This window comes from Cibotium barometz, chromosome 17 (genome assembly GCF_041138505.1).
Source record: "Cibotium barometz isolate CiBa-2024 chromosome 17, ASM4113850v1, whole genome shotgun sequence".
NCBI classification, from domain to species: Eukaryota; Viridiplantae; Streptophyta; class Polypodiopsida; order Cyatheales; family Cibotiaceae; genus Cibotium; species Cibotium barometz.
The window spans coordinates 38,213,459-38,238,215 of record NC_141062.1 but is presented as its reverse complement, the minus strand read 5'-3'; the positions used below and the strand labels follow the sequence as shown (position 1 = coordinate 38,238,215).

The 24,757-nt window shown below is 45.9% G+C and overlaps 1 protein-coding gene across 1 annotated transcript in view; it reads right to left on the bottom strand.

The window, feature by feature from the left end:
* LOC147629972 (uncharacterized) overlaps positions 1-24,757 on the bottom strand; it is a 300,394-nt gene that overhangs the window by 61,538 nt on the left and 214,099 nt on the right. Inside the window, exons 30-33 of the mRNA XM_086811523.1 lie at positions 18,823-19,120; positions 3,599-3,715; positions 3,143-3,427; positions 2,345-2,803 (exon numbers count right to left, since the gene is read on the bottom strand). Of these exons, the coding sequence (XP_086667649.1) occupies positions 2,345-2,803; positions 3,143-3,427; positions 3,599-3,715; positions 18,823-19,120 (1,159 nt within the window). The remainder of the gene's footprint in view (positions 1-2,344; positions 2,804-3,142; positions 3,428-3,598; positions 3,716-18,822; positions 19,121-24,757) is intronic.

Here is a 24,757-nt window from a genome sequence, read left to right as displayed (position 1 = left end):
ACACTTTCAAGATGTAACGTTGCTTGGAAGAGGTTTCTTCCAAGTGGATTTTGATTCTGAGGACGCAGCCTCAGAGGTTTTGAAGGGCAGCCCTTTGCCATTGGGCCCGAGGAAGATATTCTTTCTTCCCTAGCTACTTTGACCCTGTTGAGGAAGACCCAAACCGTTTCCCGATTACTCTTAGATTCCCAGGTCTTCCTTGTGCATATTGGCCTATGTTAGAGGCCGTCGGGTCTGCCATTGGGCTTGTTCTTCAAGTGATCTCCCTTCACGTCTTGCCGACATCTTCTGCCCAGGTGGTCACTGCCTCGGCGGATGCTGTCCCCAGGGTCATGGTTCTTGCACGTGACATTGAGCTCTTTGAGGACTATGTTTTGCTTCCGGGCCCTTGTGGCCCTTTGAAGCAACGTATGGAGATTGCAGGTAAACCCGATAGGGAGGATGATGTACTTTTCTTTTTTTCTCTACAGGATGGATGGCAATTGGAGAGATGTGACGTGTAGGACCTTCTTGAGGGCCCCCAGTTTCGTCCAGTCAGAGTTGTTGGCAGGTTAGGGAAGCATGTCTTTGTTGACCGCGCCCCCCCCCCCAGGGATGATCACAGAGAGTGTTAGCCTATGGTTGTATGGTGGCTGCCCTACCAGACATTTGCATTGGGACCCCGGTGAGTGGGTGTGGAAGGATGCTTGTAACCCCTTGAAAAGCATGCCTTTTTTCAGTTATACGGTGCGAAATGCCAGACATCTTATCTTGGGACACGTTCAGAGTGTCCCTACTTTTAGACCCCATTGGGAATCCTACGGCATTTCGACTGACATTCAGAGGGTTTTTTGGCGGAGATTGTGGCATTCTTATAGGAAGCCACAGATTTTCTTCTTTATCTGGGTTTCTCTTTATGGTGATCTGGCCACCAATCAGTGGAGGTCAGTTGCTGGTGCTTGCCCAGCATGCCCTAGATGTGCAGGAGTTTCGGAGTCAGTTTACCATTGTTTATGGGAATGCAGGGAAGCACATAGGGTTTGGTCTGCGATTGCACACCTCTTTGGTAGGATTAAGAGGGATGCTATCATTTCTTTTGGTTCTATCATTTGGTTGACACAGTCTGGGCCTCAGTTGAGATTCGAGGGGACTGATAGGAGCTCGGCCATTATGGTTAGGCAAGGAGTTGCTCGGCAGTGTTGTCTTCAGGATTTGCCACTTTCACACTTTGTCCCTCCGGCACAGAGGTTAGACAGTTCTTGGGAGATTATTGCTAGCATCTCAGCCTGAAATATCTGGAAGGCTAGATGCACCGAGGCTATTGAGGGTACTCCCATTCTTGTTTCTCAGTGTCTTTGCACGAGTTGGAGTGACATTATTCACGCCATCATGGTTACCTGGGCCAGAATCCAGGGATCTTCGAGGGCTGCGGCGGAGAGGAAGTGCGGCCAGTTTATGAGAGAGTGGGACATTGGTATCTTTTTCACATCCTCTCATTCAGGATCCTATTGGCAGTACAGGGCTTTTGATTGGTTGAGATCTCCACCTTTCTTGGTGTGAAATCTCCATTTTGTAAATTTTTTTCATACTTAATAGAAGTCTCCTTTAAAAAAAAAAAAAAATGCTGCCCAAAGAATTGTAAACCTACCTTGAAGCTCTAAAGGGGAGAGGTGAGGAAATGGGAAGCCGGGAGGGGGAAAGGCAAAACAACCCGGGAAGGCGGACGGGTGACGGAGAAAAAGGAAAGGAAAGAAGGGGGGGGGGGGGGTTGGACAGGGAAGGTTGAGGGCAAGAGGCAGAAGGAGACGGGGCAAGGGGGTGCATGCAAGAGGCGAGGGAGGGGGGCAGTGGGCAGGGGAGAGAAGGCGGAGGGTGGAAGGGGTTGTGCGCTGGTAGAGGGGAGGAGAGGGGCGGCGCTGGCTTTTTGTGGGGGGTGGGGGGGGGGGACAGGGGGCAAAGGCAGCTGGGGAAGGGCAGGGGAGGAGGGGGCGAAGGCAAAACGGAGGGAGGAGGGGGCAGAGGCGAGCTGAGAGCGCAGACAATGAAGTGGTGGGTGGGATGAGAAGCAGGATGACAGAAGGAGGGCGGAGAGAGGCGACGGTGAAGGAGGGCGGAGGCAGAGACTGAGGGCAGGAGGGCTCTGGCCAAAAGCGGGAAGACAGCAGGGGCACGGACAGGCAGCTGGGCGGTAAGCCTGTCTCCTCGTGAAAGACAATTGCCTATGTGTGGCCTACCTAACCTTATTAGAGTGTGGTTGAGTAAATATCAGAATACATCAACAATGCAAATCACAAACATAATTTCATGAATCTACCCATATGCAGTGTGTCACATGTTACTGTACTGTGTTTATTGTTGCACTTACCACAGCAAGCTCAGATTCACAGTCAGCCTTTATGGATTCTGCTTCTTTTGCTTTAACATTAGCTATAGCTTCTTCTTCTTCAACAACCCCTCTTGTTTTCTCAGCCTCTTTCCTGTCCCTAGCTATGGTTTTTAAAAGACTGTCTGTTTCTTCTGCTGTCTTGATCAAAATAGGCTGAAGAGCCTCAAGTTCCTTTTTCATTACATTGACCTGTCCCTCAGCATCAAAAAGTTTCTCTAGACCAACGGCATATCTTTTCTTGAGTGTGTCAATCTCCAACCTCTTTTGTCCGAGAAGATCCTTGTATGTGCTAAGGAGTTCCAAGTATGAGGTGGGTGTGACATAGAAGTGCCGTCGTTGCTCTTGATAGAAGACATTCGAAAGAATGCTTGCACTTTGATGGAATAGAATGCACATATCCCGTATAGAAGGGAGAATGTTGGCATCATCCATTTGTATCTGTTAAAAAAACAAACTCATTTTGAAACTTGGAGGAAAAGGAAAGAGACCTTAGAAATAATAAAAGAGAGAAATTTCTACAAGGTCATGGAGTAATATGCGTTGAAAATCACTCAAAGAAAGATTTTACTGATTACAAGGGTGGCTTCACAATGCGGAGGTTGTCTGGGCTTGCCAGGCCAACCGGTGGCCACCATAGTCTGCCCTACTACTGGTGGACAGGGCAATAGCCACTGGATGAGGGGTGTGGGCAGGGAGATGTTGTGTAGCCACCATAAATATACACAGACTAGGAGTGATAGGCCATGGAAATTACTCAAAAAAATATGGGTATCTTACAGAAGAAAGAAACTTGTTTCCAACTGAATATAGAGCATCCTCGGGCCATTCGGTAAACCAATCAATGGTACAACAATTAACAAGAGATGGAAACATGCGTAGCCTTGTTCGGAACGCGGATCCGAATGGGCTCATACAAATGACCATGTGCAGGTTCTTCCGGCATTGATCCACAAAATACATGTAGATCTCTGCTGCACTGCTATCTTTGCCTGCTTTTTTAGCCCTGGCCCTTACCATGTCCTGTAATGTTATGATCTCATCCTTTGCAAACAAGTTTGGGACCTACAAAGGGAAAATATCTCAGAATTTAAATATTCTACTTAAAAATGTAATAAAAATAGAGTAAAGATCATTGGTTAAATTGTTGCCCTTGTACAAGTGGCTATCACACTGTGCTGACACCTAAATATATTATATAAATCTCAATTAAAAAAAGGTCTTTGGGTAGTTTACCTCGCCTGTGTTCAGAATATTGTTGATGTCTTCGAGGAACCTTTCTTCTTTTAATTGAGTATCACTAAATATAAAGACCGTGGGGTTGCCTTCTGCTCCGGATTTCTTCAGTACAAGCTGTCACCACTCGGAAGAAAAGAAGCAAGAAATCAGACGTTCATCATGACTCTTATGAAGATTAGATATCTCAAATATAAATTTGTTTTGCACTTTTGCATTATGCATTTCTCTCCATCTTTAAAACTCATCTATCTTGTATTAGGGACTGGCACTTGGGATGCCAATGCCATGGTCTTGGAAAGGCAGTTCTGATGGAGTTTTGCAAGATGCCAGGCGACAAAACTTGCTCCAAGGTGCATCTACTAACAACCCCTCTATGCACCAAGAGGGCAGGGTTATGATCTCTGCCCTCGCAGAAAAAATGTGGACCAGATGACAGGGTCGAACTCAGCTCCCTGTACTGCTGCGCAACCCTCCCTCCCTGCACTTGCCTGCTTTCCACCCCAAACGCCCCCCGCTGTTTAGTTGCCCTCGCCCCTTCTACCCTCGCCTCTTTGCTGCCCCTGCTGCCCCTGCTTCCCTGCCATCCTCTGCCCTCCTCACTGCCATCGCTGCCCTCTCCTGCCTTCTGTCTGCCTCCCTTCTCTTCGCTGCCCTTCCTTCGCCTCGCTCAAGTACGGAATATTCTTTAACAGGTTTCAAGTCGGTCGCATCAAACTCAGCAATTGACTGCACCACCTAATGACATGCCAATACTTGTACTAAAAATGTGGAGTTGATCATTTGATCAAAGATTTCCTATACCGCGCAAGTGGTTCTGCTTCCACTTCTAACCATGCCACTATCTAGACCATAAGTGTGCATCACGCTGTCGTGACGTGTGCGGTATTGCTGGGCAAGTGCGAGACTTCTGGCTGTGAGAGTAGTTTCAAATCCCAGCAAGGAAACAGAATATATATCTCTTTAAGGGGCATATGACATCTCCATTTTGGTTGACTTCTACATGTGCCAATTCACTTCAAAACATCTCCAAATTCAACTTGATGATTGCACATAAGTTATGTGTCAAGAGCATGACCAGCTCTAAGCATAGATCTCCTGACCCTTTATCCAAGTGCCTCATACATAACACATGTAGGCACAACACAATCTTCAAAAGATTTTCATATACATGTGACCATTCACATCACATATTTCATATATTGCCAACATCACCATTTCAAGATGACTCTTGATCTCATGAAAACCTGCTTTCAGAATCCAACAACTCACAAAAGAAAAAATAACATATGGCACATATACATCATCATGTAATTTCCAAAAGCTTCATGTTCACAAAACTAAAATCCAATCAAGCATTCTCTTACAAGGTTCCAGAATCAAAATCACCTTGAACTTTGGAACATTCAAACTCCAAAACTCTCAAATTCAAGAAAAACTCTCCACTCTCTAAGGCCATAAGCATTAAGGCTTTTACCAAGAGTTTTTGTTTTTGAGGTAATTAAAGCCTTAAAACTAAAACCTTTACCACTCTAAGGAATTACGATTTTTGAAATCGAATTCATAAAAAGCTTATCTCTGTTTCATAAAAAACGAATTTCATGTCATCTCCATGAGCTTCTACGCCGAATTCTCTCCTTGTATAAAATCGGGCAGCAGTTCGCTTCATATTTGAAAATTTTTGGAATGCATATCACTAAATCAAGCTTCTATTACTCTCCAATTCTAACCCCTACAAGGCTCGAACAGAAGCTATAATTCCAAAGCAAGATCATCTGCAAAAAACGAGCTCTGGTTCTCTCAGAATTTCAATTCTCTCCTCCCCAAAACCAGAAAATGCAGCGCTCTCTTGTCTTTTTGCCCATCCCGTGGGTGATGCGGCCAACTTTCACCTTTTTCAGCTGAATTCACGCATTTCCAATTTCGAAAATTGGCTGCGCCTGATTTCCTCCCATTTATTTGGATTGATAAGTATCAACACTACTTAAGGCTCATTTAAACCAAATCCCTCTCAAGGGGTTGTTCCCATGCACTTATCAAATAAACCAAATCCCTCTCAAGGGGTTGTTCCCATGCACTTATCAAATAAACCCAATTTAGCATCCTTTATTCACGACCTCGCCATCTTTGGCAAAAGCATGTGATCATGACCATGACCATTATATACCATAAAAGTTTTCTGCCTCAAATAAGTGTTAATATCAACTCAATCATGATAGGCACGGCTTATGAGCATTTCACCGTCTCAAAGACCAGTAAAAGCAGTCAAACCCACAAGCATAATCCAAACCTATGTACAAAGGCACAGGGACTTCTGCTAGCCCTCGGAATCTGCTTCAAAACACCAAGCTCACATGAAAACCATGTACACAAACATGAACAAAAAAAAAGCCCTGTTACGCGTAAAGGCATATATACATCATGTACATTGTGGCACTTAATCCCATGCATCTGGATTTGCATTTATTGCCCTCACATGCATGGTTTCATACCATAGACGTGCCATGGCACGACATCCACCCCCTCTAAACCTGCACATCCTCCGGTATGTGCCAAGTCATTATTAAGATACACATATATCTGGATGTTGTCTTCATCTTCTACATTACCAGGAAGATCATCCTCTTCCTCTTCAACCATATCCATGCTATCACTATCAAGCCTCTCATCTTGAGTCTCCTGCGAATCAAAAGAATCACTGTCATGCCTTCTTTTAAACATCTTGATCCTTTTGCCTGCTACAAGATTCTTTATCTCTGTTCCATCAAGCTCACACAGGGTATACGTGGCATTTCCATGCACATGCTTGACAATGTAAGGGCCAAACCATCTTTTTGCAAACTTCATTTGCACAGTGCACTGGTTGTCAAGACTACTATCATACATTAGGACCCAATCACCTTCTTCAATGGGTTTTGGCCGGAGTCTGTGTCTTCTATCAAATCTTTCTTTATTTTTCAACCTTGCATCTTTCAAACGAGCTTTAGCAAGCTCTACATCTTCAGGCCTTCTCTCCAACTGCCTCATTCGCAATGCAAGGAGGTCTTCCCTGTTCAATTCTTCCACCCAGGGTAATACATTCCAAGTTGAGACTACTTCTTCAACTGGCATTACCGGCTTCTGACCATACATTAATTTTGCAGGCATGTTCCTGTCACTGAGCTATGAGTTGTACGGTCAGCCCATAAAGCATATGGTAGTAGCCTTGGCCACTCTCGCATTCTTACTCTGCATGCCTTAGCCAAAGCTTTAATGATTGGAGGATGTCCTCGCTCGCTTTTACCATTGCCCTCAGGGTTGTAAGCACATGTTAGGGCCAATTTGATGCCAATTCTAGAAAAGAATTTCCTTGCTTCTTCAGCATCTAGCTCACCCCTGTCAGCTGTTATTTTCCCAGCACAACCATACCGGCAAATCACATCTTCCAAGAGAAATTTGCATACTATTTCCGTGCTCTTTGTTCTAAGAGCACGCCCTTCCACTTGATTTGTCAGGTCTTCTCTTGCAAGTACTACGTACCGCATCTGCTAGATTCCCAAGGGCATTGTAACTAGATCCACTACCCATTTGTAGTGCATGGCAGGTAGGTAGGTTGGTTGCAGGCCATCACGTTGTCGCACATTCGAGTACATTTGACATACCATGCATGTTTCCACATATTGGGATACATCCTTGTACATTCCTTTCCACCAATATCTATCCTTTATTTTGGTAAAGGTGGCCCACACACTTCGATGTCCAGCCCAGAGACTCTCATGGAATTCTTTCATGAGCTTCCCTTGAGTCTCTTTATCACATATAACTCTCTGTGGCATAGCATTCCTCTGCTTAGGATGCTTCCACATGTACCCATTCTTTAGAAAATACCCATATGCCTTTCTGCGGATCCTCTTGAATTCTAAGTCAGACCAATTTTCCTGCCTTGTCAAGGTACTCAAGTATTGGCCAATAAGCAACCAATCTCCTTCATACATTTCCTCAGTAAAAGACTCAAGTGCATTTGATACGCAAGCATGGTCCCCTTTTGCATGTGCAGTAGTATAGAACTTTGTGCCTACATCATCAATATCACTAATCATCCCTTCTTCATCTTCACACCTGGCTCTTGATAGCATATCTGCAACTGGGTTGTCCTTCCTTGCAATATGCTCAAACTCAGGATTTAGTGACTTGATATAGGCAATCCACCTAAGCATAGCGATATCTGGAGTGGTGCAGCTTGCAATCATCCCAAGGAGTGGCAAGCAGTCAGTTTCCACAAGCACGGATGCTCCAATAAGATATTCTTTTTCACATTTTAGAGCAGTGACTACTCCCAATAACTCCCTCTTGATCTGCGGATAATTTCGCTGGCGAATGCTTAGTACCTTTGCTCCAAAACTGATTACATATCTGTGATCATCCTCATCATCTTGCCCTACTACCCATCCTATCCCAGTAGGACTAGTATCAACTGTTACAATCACAGGCCTGCCACACTCATAATCTACCTTCCTTAGAGTAGGTGATGATTGGAGCAGACATTTCAGCTTCCGCATAGCTTTAATATGTGCAGCACTCCATAAAAATCTCTGATTTTTCCTCAAAAGTTGGTAGAGAGGATCTGCTACATGTGCATAATGTGGGATCCATATAACATAAAAGACACATGCACCAAGAAATCTCCTCACCTCTGTAACATTAATGCATATCTCTTTCATTCTTTGTATCGCATCTATCTTGGCTGGACAAGGTCTGCGCCCATTAGTACTACAAAGATGCCCCACGATTAGTACTTCACCAACCCCAAACACTGATTTCAATCCAGACAAAGTAAGATTCACCTCTTCAAGCCTGGATAGAATTTTATCAGAATCTTTTATATGATTTGCCACAAACTTGCGGCACCCTTTCGAATCCAAATCTCCATCTTTATCTTTTTCATTACAGCCTTTTATGGGCACATCATCCAGAAAAGGCATAGTTATTTGTGGTATGAAGTCTCGTAAGACTTTATTCATTCCATTCATCATATGCGCCACTGAGTTGGTGACTCCCTGTGGTAAGGTGCACATCCTTACCAAACCCAAAGGAGTTTTCATTGTGGTCATGTCCCTGCTTTGTATATCCAGCTGGAACTGATCATATCCCGAATACAGATCACCCATAGAGTATATAGCTTTCCCTGCAAATGCTTCTACAAACTCGTCCACAATCGGACCTGTTCCCACATTCCTGATTGTGACCTTGTTTACAGGTTGCATGTCTTGAATGAAGCGCAATGCTCCATTTACGGTAAACCATCTGTTGGAGTATGGAGCGAATGATGGCTCCAAAATTCCCATCCTGGTCTTTTCTTTTAGTAATTCCATCAGCTTTGGCAAGAGAGCTTTTGGTACTGGAATCGGCCGCAGGTTCCAGGGCACATGGGCACATGTGGAACAGTGAAGATCACCATTGGCGCTGATACGCTTGGATCAACACAGCCTATCTCATGCGGCTGAAAAGCAAAGGCCTTCCCATGTTTTACAAGCATCTCCTCAAAGCATTCCTTTTCAACTGGTAACAGGAAATCATTGTCACTGATCTTCAGCTCTTTTAGGGTTTCCTGTGTAAACTTATGCCCAATTTTCTTCGGATCTCTGAGATTCGGTTGCATAGAGGCTTCATCTATCTTCTCCTTGCTTTCTGGTGTGGCAGGGGCAAGGCAACTGGTTTCACCTTCTTTGCAACCGTTTTATACTTTGTATCAATACGAGCATCCATCTCACAATACATGTTTTTACATTCCATTCCCTCAAATTCCCGGATTATATCATACATCCCCACAGATGACATTTTTACCATCTCATTCCCACCCTGTAAGCATGCGCTTTCCATGGCAAAAAGCTCACCCATAGTATCCACAAATGACACCTCGTCAAGCACACTTGAAATAAACTCATTTTTCTCCAAAAGACCACACTGCTCAAGACTTTTTTGTACATTTTGTACATATCGACGTATACCACGCTTCAAATCCTTGCTTTTTACAAAGACTATTGACCCGTAGATAGAGAATCTCTGAAAGTTTGCTGAAAAGTTATTTACATTGATTGAGTCCTACGAGAACTCATTGCCCCTTGTACCATTGCAATCCCGCTTTACAATGGCACCTGGCCAGAATCCCTCATTTCCCTGTAGTTCATGAATTCTCTGTTTATCTTTGGGAGTGACTGTTCTCGAAGAGACTCGCGGTTCCTTTCATGGGCAAACTGTCAAGAACTGAACAGCTTTCTTGCCATCTTTGCTCCTTATTCTTGCATACGCTGAGCCATCGTCCAAGACTTTTGTCTCCATCCTCACAGCTGTAATATAGGGTTGCCCAAGGATAAGGGGATACGATGACATCTCCTGGACGAAGAAGTTCTGGTCATCTTTCACATCCCCTATAGTTACCCTTACATTTGGACAGGCTGCATAGAGCTCTCCAAATGAGTTATTAGCCGCCTTAATCATCCACCCGTGATCTACATCCATTCCGCTTACATTTGTTGTAGAGGTTTTCAGCCATAAGATTTATTTCAGACCCATGGTCGATTAGAGCGACATACGGCTCTTCCACGTCTCCTATCTTGACAAGGGTTTCAGTGGTGGCCCTTGCCCAATGGTTCCTGGAGTAATGACTTTTTGCAAGAACTTCTTTTTCATTACCCTCATCCACAAAGCGCACTTGTCGTGTCCCTCCAGCAGAGTGACTGCATTCCACCACATTCTCTCTCTCTTCCTTTTGCTGTACCTGTACTCCATGAGTCTTGGAAGTGCTTGTCTCTTCCTGTGATGGAATAGATTCAATTATGGACTGCCTTTTCTTTCGTATAATATCAATTATCTCATCATGGAATTCTTTCTTTGCAATCCCCAAGACTTCCCCTAGTGTAAATTCCACCCTACTGTTTAGAATCCTCTCTTCTAGCACCTTTTTGAGGTCCGTTGCGGCTTCAATATCGGATTGGAGCTTGTAGAGCGGACTTTTCCCTTTACCCTTCTCCTTCTCATGCTTCATCTTTGCTGGCGCTTCTTCCATTGATACTTCCTGTGGAGGCTGGTTTTGCGGCGGAGGCACATGTGATGGCCCAGGGTCCTCCTTTCCACTACCACGGGTGACCCTTTTTGATGGCCCTCCTTCCTCATTTTCCCTCTTACGCTTTTCCTCAACTTGTGCCTCATTATTCTGGCAGCAATATAGGCATGAACAGATAGAGAATCCACAGGTTCTTCCCAGCCAGTCTCAAGACGTATACAGTCTCCTGCCTCATGCAAAGCCTGCTTAGACACCTTCTTTAACGCAATTAGCTCCATTGTTGATGGCCAAAAATCTTCATTCTCATAGTCTTCATCCTTCTCAGATTCCTGCTTTGATTGACTGGCCTTTAACCCATAGGTTGCTGCCTCAACCATAGAGATGGCATGGCTGGCAGCCATATCTTCAACCAGTTTTTTCATCCCTCCTTTTCCAAAGTTTGTGTTTAACAGAAGACCAGTCTCTGTAAGGTGGATTTTTCCATCTTTGAAAAATACAAGTTGGTTTCTGAGGGCTTCCTTATAGCTGGCATAGTCTTTTTTTACATGTTCTGGGTCATCACACCATATACATCTGAATGTAAACCCTTCCTTGCTTTGAGGCTTTTGCATAGAAGCCTGCCCTAATGGTAGCTCTTTTTCCTCAATCCTGGACATCTTCAACTTTAGGTCTCGTATGCCCTTAATAAGCTCATCCATCGGTCCTTCTACCTTTGGGATTGCAGCAGCAGGTTTTGGTAGATTCTCAGGGGTAACAGTTATAGGAGTTACCGAGCTCATTACCATTTTATCCCTCCTTCGCTGCCGCTTTGCTAGCATGGTGACTGCATCCTCGACATCATTCCAATCATTCTTTAACCCCTGCTCCGTATCCTTATCCTCAAGGAGAATTTCCAGTTTTTCTTGGAGATCTTTCCCAGCTGCTTGTAAGAAGAGCTTTGTTTTTTTCCTGTCTAAGGTTGTGCGCTCTATCCTTGACAGCTGGGCATAGCGCTTCTCAAACTCTCTTAGCAACTCTGTGGCAGAAATTCCAATTTTGGGTTTTGTAACCCACTCCAAGAAAGTTCGCTTGGTCACCCGCTCGGAATCCTCCATGAAATAATCATCCTTCAAAGCAAGCTTGAACTCCTCCCAATTTCTGCCACCATGTGCTGCCTGTAATCCTCTTATGCGCTCTCTTATTTCGGGAACACATACCAGCTCAAAGCTTCGAACCATATCCTCCTCAGTCACCCTGTTTAGCTCCATTTCCTTTGTGTAATTACGCAGGTACTTTGTGATGTCTTTACCATCAAATTGATCCACCTTTTTCACGATTGACTGCAGTGCTTTAGTCGTGGAAATTTGCCCCCTCTCAGCCGCTTGCTGCTGTTGCATATACATGGTAAACATCTGAAACATTAGCATAACCCCGGGGTCAAAACGAACCCCCTGTCCCTCACGATTCTCAGCCATAGCTTGCACTGTGTATTTCACCACTAACTCTCACCCCAGCAGTTTCACGTCGGGTTCACCAATGCTGTCGTGACGTGTGCGGTATTGCTGGGCAAGTGCGAGACTTCTGGCTGTGAGAGTAGTTTCAAATCCCAGCAAGGAAACAGAATATATATCTCTTCAAGGGGCATATGACATCTCCATTTTGGTTGACATATACATGTGCCAATTCACTTCAAAACATCTCCAAATTCAACTTGATGATTGCACATAAGTTATGTGTCAAGAGCATGACCAGCTCCAAGCATAGATCTCCTGACCCTTTATCCATGTGTCTCATACATAACACATGTAGGCACAACCCAATCTTCAAAAGATTTCCACATACATGTGACCATTCACATCACATATTTCATATATTGCCAACATCACCATTTCAAGATGACTCTTGATCTCATGAAAACCTGCTTTCAGAATCCAACAACTCACAAAAGCAAAAATAACATATGGCATATATACATCATCATGTAATTTCCAAAAGCTTCATGTTCACAAAACTAAAATCCAATCAAGCATTCTCTTACAAGGTTCCAGAATCAAAATCACCTTGAACTTTGGAACATTCAAACTCCAAAACTCTCAAATTCAAGAAAAACTCTCCACTCTCTAAGGCCATAAGCATTAAGGCTTTTACCAAGAGTTTTTGTTTTTGAGGTAATTAAAGCCTTAAAACTAAAACCTTTACCACTCTAAGGAATTACGATTTTTGAAATCGAATTCATAAAAAGCTTATCTCTGTTTCATAAAAAACGAATTTCATGTTATCTCCATGAGCTTCTACGCCGAATTCTCTCCTTGCATAAAATCGGGCAGCAGTTCGCTTCATATTTGAAAATTTTTGGAATGCATATCACTAAATGAAGCTTCTATTACTCTCCAATTCTAACCCCTACAAGGCTCGAACAGAAGCTATAATTCCAAAGCAAGATCATCTGCAAAAAACGAGCTCTGGTTCTCTCAGAATTTCAATTCTCTCCTCCCCAAAACCAGAAAATGCAGCGCTCTCTGGTCTTTTTGCCCATCCCGCGGGTGATGCGGCCAACTTTCACCTTTTTCAGCTGAATTTACGCATTTCCAATTTCGAAAATTCGCTGCGCCTGATTTCCTCCCATTTATTTGGATTGATAAGTATCAACATTACTTAAGGCTCATTTAAAGCAAATCCCTCTCAAGGGGTTGTTCCGATGCACTTATCAAATAAACCCAATTTAGCATCCTTTATTCACGACCTCACCATCTTTGGCAAAAGCATGTGATCATGACCATGACCATTATATACCATAGAAGTTTTCTCCCTCAAATAAGTGTTAATATCAACTCAATCATGATAGGCACGGCTTATGAGCATTTCACCGTCTCAAAGACCAGTAAAAGCAGTCAAACCCACAAGCATAATCCAAACCTATGTACAAAGGCACAGGGACTTCTGCTAGCCCTCGGAATCTGCTTCAAAACACCAAGCTCACATGAAAACCATGTACACAAACATGAACAAAAAAAAAGCCCTGTTACGCGTAAAGGCATATATACATCATGTACACTGTGGCACTTAATCCCATGCATCTGGATTTGCATTTAATGGCCTCACATGCATGGTTTCACACCATAGACGTGCCATGGCACGACAACGCCTTTGAATGTCCTGACATGAGCCCAAGCCCAACTAGGGGACAAAGGGAAGAAGCCAACAGATGCCACCACTTCTAGAACTGGTAGGAGGAGGGTGGAAAAAGTGGGTAAAGGTAACACCCAGGTCACAATTCAGGATGGATCTAAAGAAGATACTATCCACACCGAATCCACTCAATCAAGAGAAGAGAGTGATCAAGCGATAAAATCAGGTGAGCCTGACCAGGAGGCACAAGGAGAAAAACCACCAACCCCTAAGAGAAATGGTGAATACCCAAATGTTGAAGAAGAGATAAGAAAGCTTGAAGAAGCTAGGGCCCTAATAGAGGAGTGTCAATGACTTCATGAAGCCAAATTACGAGCTAACCGGCGGGCCAGGGATACAATGTATCCAAGAAATGAACCGACAAGGGAAAGAGAATTGGACGTACCTACTCCAATTCCAGAAGAGTCAGAGGAGGGATCTCAAGGAAACCTTTTGTCAAGAATGTTTAAGAAGGTTGCCTTCCGACTCTGAACTCCAATTTAAAGATGTGAGGCTACTTGGGAGAGGATTCTTCCAAGTAGACTTTGATGCAGAGGAGGCAGCCTCAGAAGTGCTCAAGGGCAGTCAGTCCCTTCCCTTTGGGCCCAAGGAAGATTTTCTTCCTACCATACGCTAACTACTTCGACCCTATCGAGGAAGACTAGAACCGTTACCCTATCACTCTCAGATTCCTAGGTCTTCCTCATGCTTATTGGCCATTGTTGGAGGCCATTGGGGCAGCTTTGGGCTGGTCCTACAGGTGCCCGCTATCCCAGGTTTTATCACTTCTGCTGCCTAGGCAGTCACTCCCACGGTGGCTGATGTTGTTCCCAGAGTTATGCTGTTGACAATGAGCCCTTCGAGGATTTCGTGCTACTTCCGGGACCTAATGGTCCCTTGAAGCAATGTATGGAGACGTCAGGTAACCTTGACAAGTGCTGAGTCTATTGGTCCACTTCGCGCGGGATTGCCCTAGGGATAGGGGTGGTAGGAGGCAGCGCAAACGCGCTCCCCAAGCGAGCCTATTGCTCCGCCTTGGCCAGCCTTTCACTAAGAGTGGCGGGTCGTCTCTCACGGCTGCCCTTCACGTAAGAACGTTGGGGCCACACGATGAGTCACCAATCCAGAATCTTGTTGATTTGTGCCAACTGATGGGGGCGCTTGGTGCCAAACAAAACATCTCCAAAGTAGTGCAGAAAGCATAGAGGTATGCATGTGAAGCCTCCAAAAACATAGCACTATCATCTACTAACTCTAAGCCCATAAACACCCCCTCTGTGCGAAGAGGCAGCATGAGCCCGAGACCCCTGGGGAACTTTGAGAAACTTGCTCATAGCCTCTGCTAGTATAAGGTATGAGTATCCCTGCCTCAGGGAACAGGGGATTTGAAAGCGCTCACCACGCCCCCCGCAAGCCAAAACTGTGCTGTGGGCCTCCCTATACATGCAAGAGACCCCTCTGATCCACTCCTGGGAGAAACCCATCAGTGCCATCGTGCCTTCCAAGAAGTCCCAATCTACTTTGTTATAAGCTTTTTCAAAGTGTAGCAAGAGAATGGCAAGGGGTTGTTAGCTAGATTTAGCCCACTCCACAGCTTCCCAGAATGAGAAGATATAAAAAATACTCCTTCAGGAAGCCATTTTGTATATCATGAATAACTCGCTAAAGAAGAGGCTTAAGCCTCATACTCACTGCCTTCGCTAAGATTTTGTAAGCAGACCTAGGCAGACTTACGGGCCTCCACTGTCTAATATTGGTCTTGTCCCCACCTTTTGGGATAAGGTGGATAAGACTCTCCGTGAGAAAAGGCGGCATCATACCAATACACCACATCTCCTGTAGAGTAGTAGTAACATCATCACCAATGTAATCGCAAAACTGCAAAAAGGAGGATGGAGGGAGACCATCATCCCCTGGGCATTTGTCTTTCGAGAGGGCGTGCAAAGCATGTCTCAGCTCATCCTTCGAAAAGGGGTATCCAAAGAGGTGCACATATGATTTGTAATAAGCTTGGGTATGCGCTCCCAGAGTTTCTGTTGTGCAACATCCCTATCCAAAGAGTGGGCCAACTTACAACCCTTTCTGATTGACTAGGCCAACTTACAACCAAATCTATTACAATGGGCATTATGGCCCTTCTACAACTGTCCGGGGTCATAAGAATTCATAGTCTCCATGGAGAAAGAGAGAGCGAGAGAGTGTTTATATGTGAGTGTGTATGCAAGATGGGTGTGAGAAGAGTAATCAACATGCCAACAAATACACGGCTTTCATAAATGTGTATATCCACCAATATTGGCACAAAGCCAAGAACAAAAAATAACCATCATCAACCACATACATATGACAAGGTGGAGCCATGCTTGCGTAACCACATACCAAGCCTTTTTCTCCCTAATACACCAAGGCCCTCCCCCTTGGCTCCTATGCTAATGCACCACGCACCACGTGGGTCCAACAATTTTCTCATATATCAATGTTCAATTTTGAGATTAAAGCCCATCCTTTACAACCAGCAAAAAGCCTTATACACATGAATGAAAAGCTACATAAATGTCGCCATGGAAACATACTGGAGACGTAAAAAAAAGCACTAAGACCACATCAAAAGGGGGTGCTGATGTCATCCACCTGCCCAGTGAACAATCACATGCCAAGAAGGTAATGACACTTTCACATTACCCATGGAGAAGTTGTTGATGAGTAAGGTAGATATACCAACCGTCTGCCATTATTCTGCACCTTGGATGCCAAAAATCAGCACTCACTTTGGCTAAATGGTGGTCTCCCCACCAAGCTCTCAAACAGAGCTTGTGGTGCCCAGGATCTTTGTGTGCGAACTTGCAGCCAATGAGATGGCTGAGATGAGAGAAGGCTCCCGAACCACCTCGAATAGAAAGTCCGCCACGGGTCCTTGCTCAAGTGGCTTGCCATAAGGGGACACAATGGCAATGGAGGGGATTGACGGTTGCTGTAAGCTCTGCAATAGCATGCTAGCAAACTGCACAGGTGGGGACTGTCATAACAACGAGGGTTATCTGGGTGAGGGTGGTAGAGGGACCACAGGGGGTGAAGCATGATAAAAAGTAGAGTTGGTGATAAGGAAACGTACAGGTGATATAAGGAGTCAATGGTGCATGGAAGGGACGGAGTTGATGTTGTTAAGTGGGCGCCCCACGGGTTACTGTATGAAAGGTGGGTGGGTGGACGAGTGAACAGTGGACAGGGTGGGCGATGGAATAAGAGATGGGGGTGACGAGGTAATGGGCGGGGGTGAAAGGGGGGAAAACTGAGGTTGGCACAGTCGGGGTGGGTAGCGGTGAAGGAGGTGAGGGTGGGCAGGGTGGAAGGATAATAGGGCAAGTAGAGAGGGTTAGGTGGTAGGGGGCCCAACCCAGGTAGGAGTTGAGTAGGTGCTGGCTGGGTAGGAGGCGAGTAGTAGCCGTGGAGACGAGCTGCTGGTAGGGTGCGGAGCAATAGGTCAGTGTAATGAGGCAAGGTGCTGGCTGCCAATGCCGGATGAGAGGCAAAACCAGCAACCATGGAACCTGAGCGAGCAGCCCTTGAGTAGCGACAATGTGAATTGGTTTATGAGGAAGGATTAGCAAGGTGAGTCAAAGGGAAGCAGTGTTAAACAGAGGGAACAAGAGGCACAAAACTACTGATGTGCACCAACTTGAGCAGGTGGGAGCAGCTTTGAACAAAGCGTAGAGGAAACAGGGAGCACAGGAGTACTGAGCAGAATGCGGAAGCTGTGGGCAGCAACTTAAGCAGAAGGCAAGGTCTGGACACACAAATAAAGGGTCTAGCTCAAAGTACGGGCACACAAACAAAGGGTCCGGCTCAAGGCCTGGGGAGAGGGAGTGATGGAAATTTGTCGCCTCCCTAGCAGGATCGCCCCAGAAATTCGACTACACCTGTACAGACGAACTAGATGTCCAAGAAAAGAGAGAATTAACAAATATGCTGGTGAGATAGGAATGTGAGCCTTCGCAATGGACCTTTGCACCGGACACAAAGTGGTCTGCAGTGTTCGGGATCTCCGGTACCTTGGATGAGCTTTGCTTGGATCTTTTCCCTTTAGGAGAGAGCACTTTGTACTTTGTATAGACACCGTGCAGATGAGGACAACTGCAATGCAACTGGGAGAGAACGTGACACATCTCACATGTAGATACACATGGACAACAGCCAGGTGTCAGATCAGGTGCACAGAATAGGTAGGCAGATTTCTGAAGGGTGCCTGTACCACATCGCACTTGGCCCCACTGGACAGCCAGTCAGCCAGTGCCATACAGGTCATGGGCTGTCCTCTGAATATGTACGTGTGTTGGAAAATCACCAAAATCATGTGCATTCCTCTTAGCGATGATGAGAGCTTACTGAGCATCTCTCTGCAGTACAGGCTAGTCAAGGAAAATATAGCAGTGTGTGGGTTGAGAACTGATGTCTTCATTCTCAGTCATCTTTTGTACAGGATAGTCAGTTGTAACACTTCCTATAGGCATGAATGTTCTAAAATCATGATGGAAATGAATAGGAAAATTCATAACATAAAATAGAAAAGGTGCCTTTCTCTCCTTATGAGGTTCAACATGGCACATAGTTGGATCTGGGTTGCTACAGTCTCACTCAAGCACTCAGAATGAGGACAAGATGCAGCCCATTGTGCAGAATGACACCATGTGGTATAAGTTGAGGCAGCCCTTCAGGACCAATGTGGTCTGGATAGGATAAAGTTAGGCCATAGTCCAAGTCAAGGATAAAAGTAAATAGTCTTCCTTTTGATATTTTGGTCTACTCCTTGCCTACACGTGATGGGATTTCCAATAGCAATTTCAAAGTTCCAGTGTCAAAAGAAAAGACGTTAGATTTCCTTCTTAAAAAAAAAACAGAATTATGAGAGTACCCCACCCCAACCACCTTCCTTTTTTGGGATAAGTTCTATTATCTGTGCACCTGATTTTTCCAAATTTCTCTTTCAATCTTATTTTTAAAACCGTTAATGTGAATAGTTATGTCCTTGGGCAGTTACCTTGAGATCTTCCTGCCACTCTCCAAGACCATACAGCTTTGTGATTTGTACTTGGAAGACATTAAATCCAGCCATGAAGGTAGCTAGTTTTGTCAATGATTGCCGACCAACACCTCCAACACCCACAAGCAAAGCATTCCCAAAGGGTTGCCTGATGATGCGGCTGATCCGTAGTATATGTTGTGCAGCATAAGAGAAGAGGACTAACGACAAAGGAGACCTTGTTTGAGCATTGTACTCACCTAAGCTTTCTTCCATGAATGTAAGAAGCTTTTTCTGATCAAGTATCTCTTCGTATCTGGTATCATGAAGTTGCAAGCGAACATGAGGAAGAGTGAATGTTTCATGAAGTATCTTGAGGACATGAATTATCTGACCTTTTGATGAGCATGCTTGTTATTTGTAAACACAAATTAAGCTTTTCATAGAGAAACACAATTTAAGATCGAGATGAGAAGAAACCAAAGCGCTCATCTGAGTATTTGGATTCTGCATGCCCATTTTAAGGCAGAAACAAATGAGAGTCTAGTTCATATACTCTTTTTTTTTTTTTTTCAGAAAGAGACTTCTATAAAGTATGAGAAAAGCATACAACAATCACAGCTATTAAGGTTGAAATCACCTTACATATTGGGGTGATTCTAGTTCATATACTCTTAACTTGTCAAGAATGTAATTTACATTGATGAGATCTAAAAGTACATTAGAGTCTCTGAGTTAGACATGAGTTCAAAACCCTGATCAGAGATGCGGTGGCAGATTTGTTTTTTTTTTTGGAAAAGAGACTTCTATTAAGTATGAAACAAATTTTACAAGAAGGGAGATTTCAGACCAAGCAAGGGGGAAATCTACACCAATCTGGTGCTTTGTGCTCGCAGCAAGGCCCCATACGAGAGTGAAAAAGATGCCGTGATCCCATTCTCTTATGAATTGGCCACGTTTTCTCTCTGCAACCCTTGAAGGTCCCTGAATAGTGGCCATGAGCGTGTAGATAATATCACACCAGATCCTACAAATGCATTGTGTATCATAAACCAAAATGCCCTCCATGGCCTCAATGCATCTAGCCTTCCAGATGTGCCAGGCTTTGATGCTAGCAATGATCTCCTATGCAGTTACCAATCTTTGTGCTAAAGGTGCATAGCCTGACTCTGGCATGTCCTGAAGACGGCACCGCTGACCCACTCCTTGGGTAACCTGCATGACCATATCTCTGTCATTCCCTTCAAACTTAAATTGGAGGCCTGACTGTGTCAACCAAACAATAGCACCAAAACGAATGTAGGCATCCCCCCTCATCCTTCCAAAAAGGTGTGCTATTGCAATTCGAATCCTCTGTGCCTCCCTGCACTCCCATAAGCAATGGTAGTAGACTCTCTCAAGAGTCTGTAACCATCCCTTGAGGGGGATCAATATAGATACGCTTCCCTGCTCTGCCCAACACTCACTGGTCGGACCACTGGACCCTCAAAGGTATCCTGCCCAAGACTTCTCTCCAAGAGCCATCTGTCCTGAATGGAGTAAAAAATTGGTCCATAGTCCTCGCCCGAAGTGGAAGGTACATGACTTGATGAGGTACCCATGTCCCTGAAAATATGTCAAACCATAAGTGCTGAGGCCTTTCCACGAAGTTCCCTGTGATCCTGTGGTTAGGTATGGCTGCATTCATATGCATAATCCTCTGATGAGTGCCTCTCAAGTGCTGGGTGCAAAGCATTCTCTCATCCTCCGTGAGACTCATGAGCCTCTTTCAATCCAACACGGAGAGGGGAAGAGTCACCTAGGCAGCACAATGGAGCTGCTCCAAGAGGTCTGCCAATTTCATCAGAGATTAAGTCTTTCCATACCATGGGCTGCCTGTAAGCCTGCTCAACTGACCACGGAGGAATATGAACCAAGAAGCTCCTGACGCAATCCAAGGCTCGCAGAAGAGATCTCACCAAGGGCAAAGTAGGTGGTCACCTCCCCTAATTGGAGTGTACCTCGTAATTTGTTGCTCTGCAGAAGAAAGTCCTTCCAAGGCTAGTGCCAGGAAAAAATCCTCTGACTACCAGGTTACAAAGTAAAGCCTTACATTGCACCTCCGGGTCCATGATGTTCAATGCTCCCTCTTGCCTAGGCATAATAATGGTATCCTAAGCCACCCTCGCCCTGGTGTGTACAATGCCATCTAATCTTGACCAAAGGAAGTTTCGAATAAGCCGACGAAGCTGTCCAATGCATCCCTTATGAAAAATTTAGCACGACGTGACAAACTAAGCAATTGCCAGCAACACTTGGTTAGTTACCAAGTCTCTAGAGGCCAAATCAAGCTTCCTGCTACTCCAATGCTAAAGTTTTCTTTTAATGCTCATGCGCATAGGAGCGAACTGTTGTGGTCAATGCCAACCTGACAGCCAGGGTATCTGGCAGTGCATCCTCTCTCAATCCAAGTAAACCCCGCAGCCAAACCCCAATTTGTCTGCAGAGAGTCACTAACCCAAAATCCTGTTGATTTGTGCCAATTAAAGGTGGTGCCTGTTGCCAAACAAAACATCTCCAAGGCAGAGCCAAAAGCACAAAGGCATGCCTGTGAAGCCTCCAAAAACATAGGAGTATCATCTGCTAACTCTGAGTCCAGTAACTCTTCCTCTGTGCGCAGAGGCAGCTTGAGGCTTGAAACCCATGTGGTGGTAACCTTGAGAAACCTGCTCATAGCCTCTGCTACTATAAGGTAAAGTAGTGGAGCTAAGGGGCATCCCTGCCTTGTGGAACGGGAGATCTGAAAGTGCTCAGAATGCCCCCTGCAGACCAAAACTGTGTTGTGGGTCTCCCTAAACATGCAAAAGACCCCTCTGATCCACTCCTAGAGAAACTCATATGAGCCATCGTGCCTTCTAAGAAGTCCCAATCCACTCTGTCATAAGCTTTTCGAAGTCTAGCAAGAGAATGGCAAGGAGTTGTTGGCTAGATTTAGCCCACTCCAAAGCTTCCCAAAATGAAAAGATGTTATTAAAAATACTCCCTTTTTGGAGGAAGCCATTCTGTGTATCATGATAAACTCTCAGGCTGAAGCCTCATACTCACCGCCTTTGCTAAGATTTTGTGAGTAGAACCAAGCAGAGTTACGGGCCTCCACTGTCTAATATTGGTCTCATCCCCACCTTTCAGGACAAGGTGGATAAGACAATCCGTCAAAAAAGGGGGCATCATAACAGTACACCACATGAGCAGTAGTAACATCATCACCAATGTAATCCCAAAACTGCACAAAGAACCATGGAGAGACACCATCATTTCTTGGGCATTTACCTTTCGAGAGGGCGTGCAAAGCATGTCTTAGCTCATCCTTTGAAAAGGGGGCATCCAAAGAGGCACACATATCATGTGTAATAAGCTTGGGCATTGTAGCAGGACTAGTTGCCCGGCACACTTCGTGGTGGCTCTTCTCTGGACAGTATGTCCGGAGTCCTCGATGCTCATAGCACAACACAGAAGACACTATGAGCGGAACACAACACAAGATGAGACAAGACTGCAAAAGCAACAAGAACACTTGCACTACTCAGAGAATACTGGTACATGTCCTTCACTGTATCGTGCACACTTAGGCAAGCTAGGAGACCGCCTCCAATGGTTCCTCCTCCCGTTGCTTGTGCGGATCCTCAGCAGGGGGCTGGGAGAGAGCCAGGCCCTCACGTAGCACAGCCCCAGGCCCCGACTCTGGATGACCCAGCTACCGGCAAGTGGCGGATGGCTGGCCCACGTCCGGGCCGCGTCGAGTGCCGCGCCAGGCTGGCAGATCTTAGAGAATTCAGTTCTGTCAGAGAATCGTTATGAGCATTTATCTCACGATTTTCCTGTTGGGGACGCGCCCTCGCCAGTCCCAGAGCAGGCCCCTCCGGCCCCACCAGTATGGCGTCCGATCCCTTGTCGAGATTCTCCCCTCGACCCCCAGTGTTCTGAGAGGCTGACTGGCCTCTCTGAGCCCCCGATGAGCCCACCCCCGCAGCCGTCCTCTCCGATGGATCTCTCCTAGTAGCACCCCTCCGCCCTCCCTCATTGCCTCCCTCACCTCCTCTCCCCCCTCCTCTCCCTGCTTCGACACCTACTTTACCCGCGGGGCAGTTTGCCCTGCCCTGCCCCACCCCCATCATCCGAGCCCTCCCCCCCCCCCCCCCCCCCCCCTCTACCTCTCCCAAGCACTCTTGTCGCCCCCCTAGCAACCCCTGATCTGGAGCGGAGGCAACCGACAGGATCCGTGCGTCGCTTGATTCACCGATTCTCTTAGCCGGTAGAGATGACCATTGCCGCTTCCCCTGTGAGGGCTCTTCTGCCAGAGTCCCCAAGTGGGGCTCCCAAGATCTTGGGACAGCTAGTGGACTATAGTTTCTTTCGATGTCTGTCAACTGAAGGGACTGACATTTTTGAGGAGACGTAGCCCTTGTTCGGGATGTGTGGTTTTTCACCACCCTAGGTCCTCTATGCCAGATAATGGTGTGATGATCTTCTCTTTCCTCTTCGGTGCAGCCTTGGGGATAGAGTGGGATCCCGAGATGGTGGCAGCTGCTATCCAAGGCCAGGTAGTCAAGCTCTCCCAGCACCTCTAGGATCTTTGCATCACCGACATTCTCACCCATTTCTGGCTTTTGGCTAGGATGGAAGTTGGAGGTTCTGCCCATCGAGGCTAGAACGGGGAGATGGTAGTGTCTAGCCTGGAGGTACTGTGTGTTGTCTTCATGCATACTTCTGTCGTGGTACCTCTTCGCCCCTCTTACAGATACCTCTATTGTGATTGATGGAGTCCGGAGCATGCATACGCTTGTGCTCGTACAGAGTGGCGCCACATGGAGGAAAGGATTAGTGCCCACCTGGCGCACCTTTGCCCCCGCACGGATTGTGATTATTCCCCATCTAAATCCTCGCCCAAGGCTCTTCGACTTGAGGGCAGTTCCGCTAGTGCTGCATCACATAGAGTCTGATATGCGGATTGTTGCATGAACATTTAGGGTTTAGGGGGGCCTCAATGCTTTCAGAGAGACGAGGTTTCTTTGAGGCGAGCTCTAGAGAGCCATGGTTGGGGGACCCGTGGACATTTTATTCCTCTAGGAGCACCACCTGTCAAAGGGGTGCACCCACAAATGCGGGAAGATTCTTCCAGGCAGGAGTCACACTTTTTGGTCCCCATCTTTCGGCCCCTTTGGGACGAAAGGAGGGGTGTGTATTTCTGTCAGTGAGCAGTAGGTGCCGGTAGTGTGACTGGCTTTGGAGTCATCGTCCTCGGGCATACACAGTGGATTACCATCATTATTGGAGAGGATAGCGTTGGCTTCCTCAACGTTTATGCTCCCAACGCTGCTGCAGGTAGAGCCCTCTTTTGGAGCTCAGTATGGGAGGCCCTCGCTCAGGGTGACGTTTGGTGCTTGGGTAGTGACTTTAACATGATAGAGGAAGCAGAGGACAGACTTGGGGGTGGCACGACCATAGCTTTAGTAGTAGAGTACTCAGCCTAGGAGGAGATGATTCTTATAGTCAAGGGACAGGACCCTTGGCATCTTCCAAAGTTTGGGCGTAGCCCTGGGAGCCTTCTCTTCTCAAGATCGGATAGGAGGAGCACCGGCCCCAACCTCTCTAGACTTGACAGATTTTACGTGGATGAGTGGGCTTGCAGCCGAGAGGGTATGATTGGCATTTTGGTAGGCACTTCATTTTCTGACCACGGCCTAGTTATTTTGTCCTTAGAAGACACTTGGAGTCATGATAGGCAGGTGAGTTCGAGGATCCCGGACAGCCTCATTGAGGACCTAGAGATTTGTAGCAGGAAAGAGCAGATATGGGCGGGATTGGATTTTCTTTCACGCTTTGCTGTGCGCACTATGGATGAGGGCTTAGGGGAGATCAGCTCTTTCTTACAGGAGGCAGCCCAGAGCCGATTAGAGGGTTTCCAGGAGCAAGA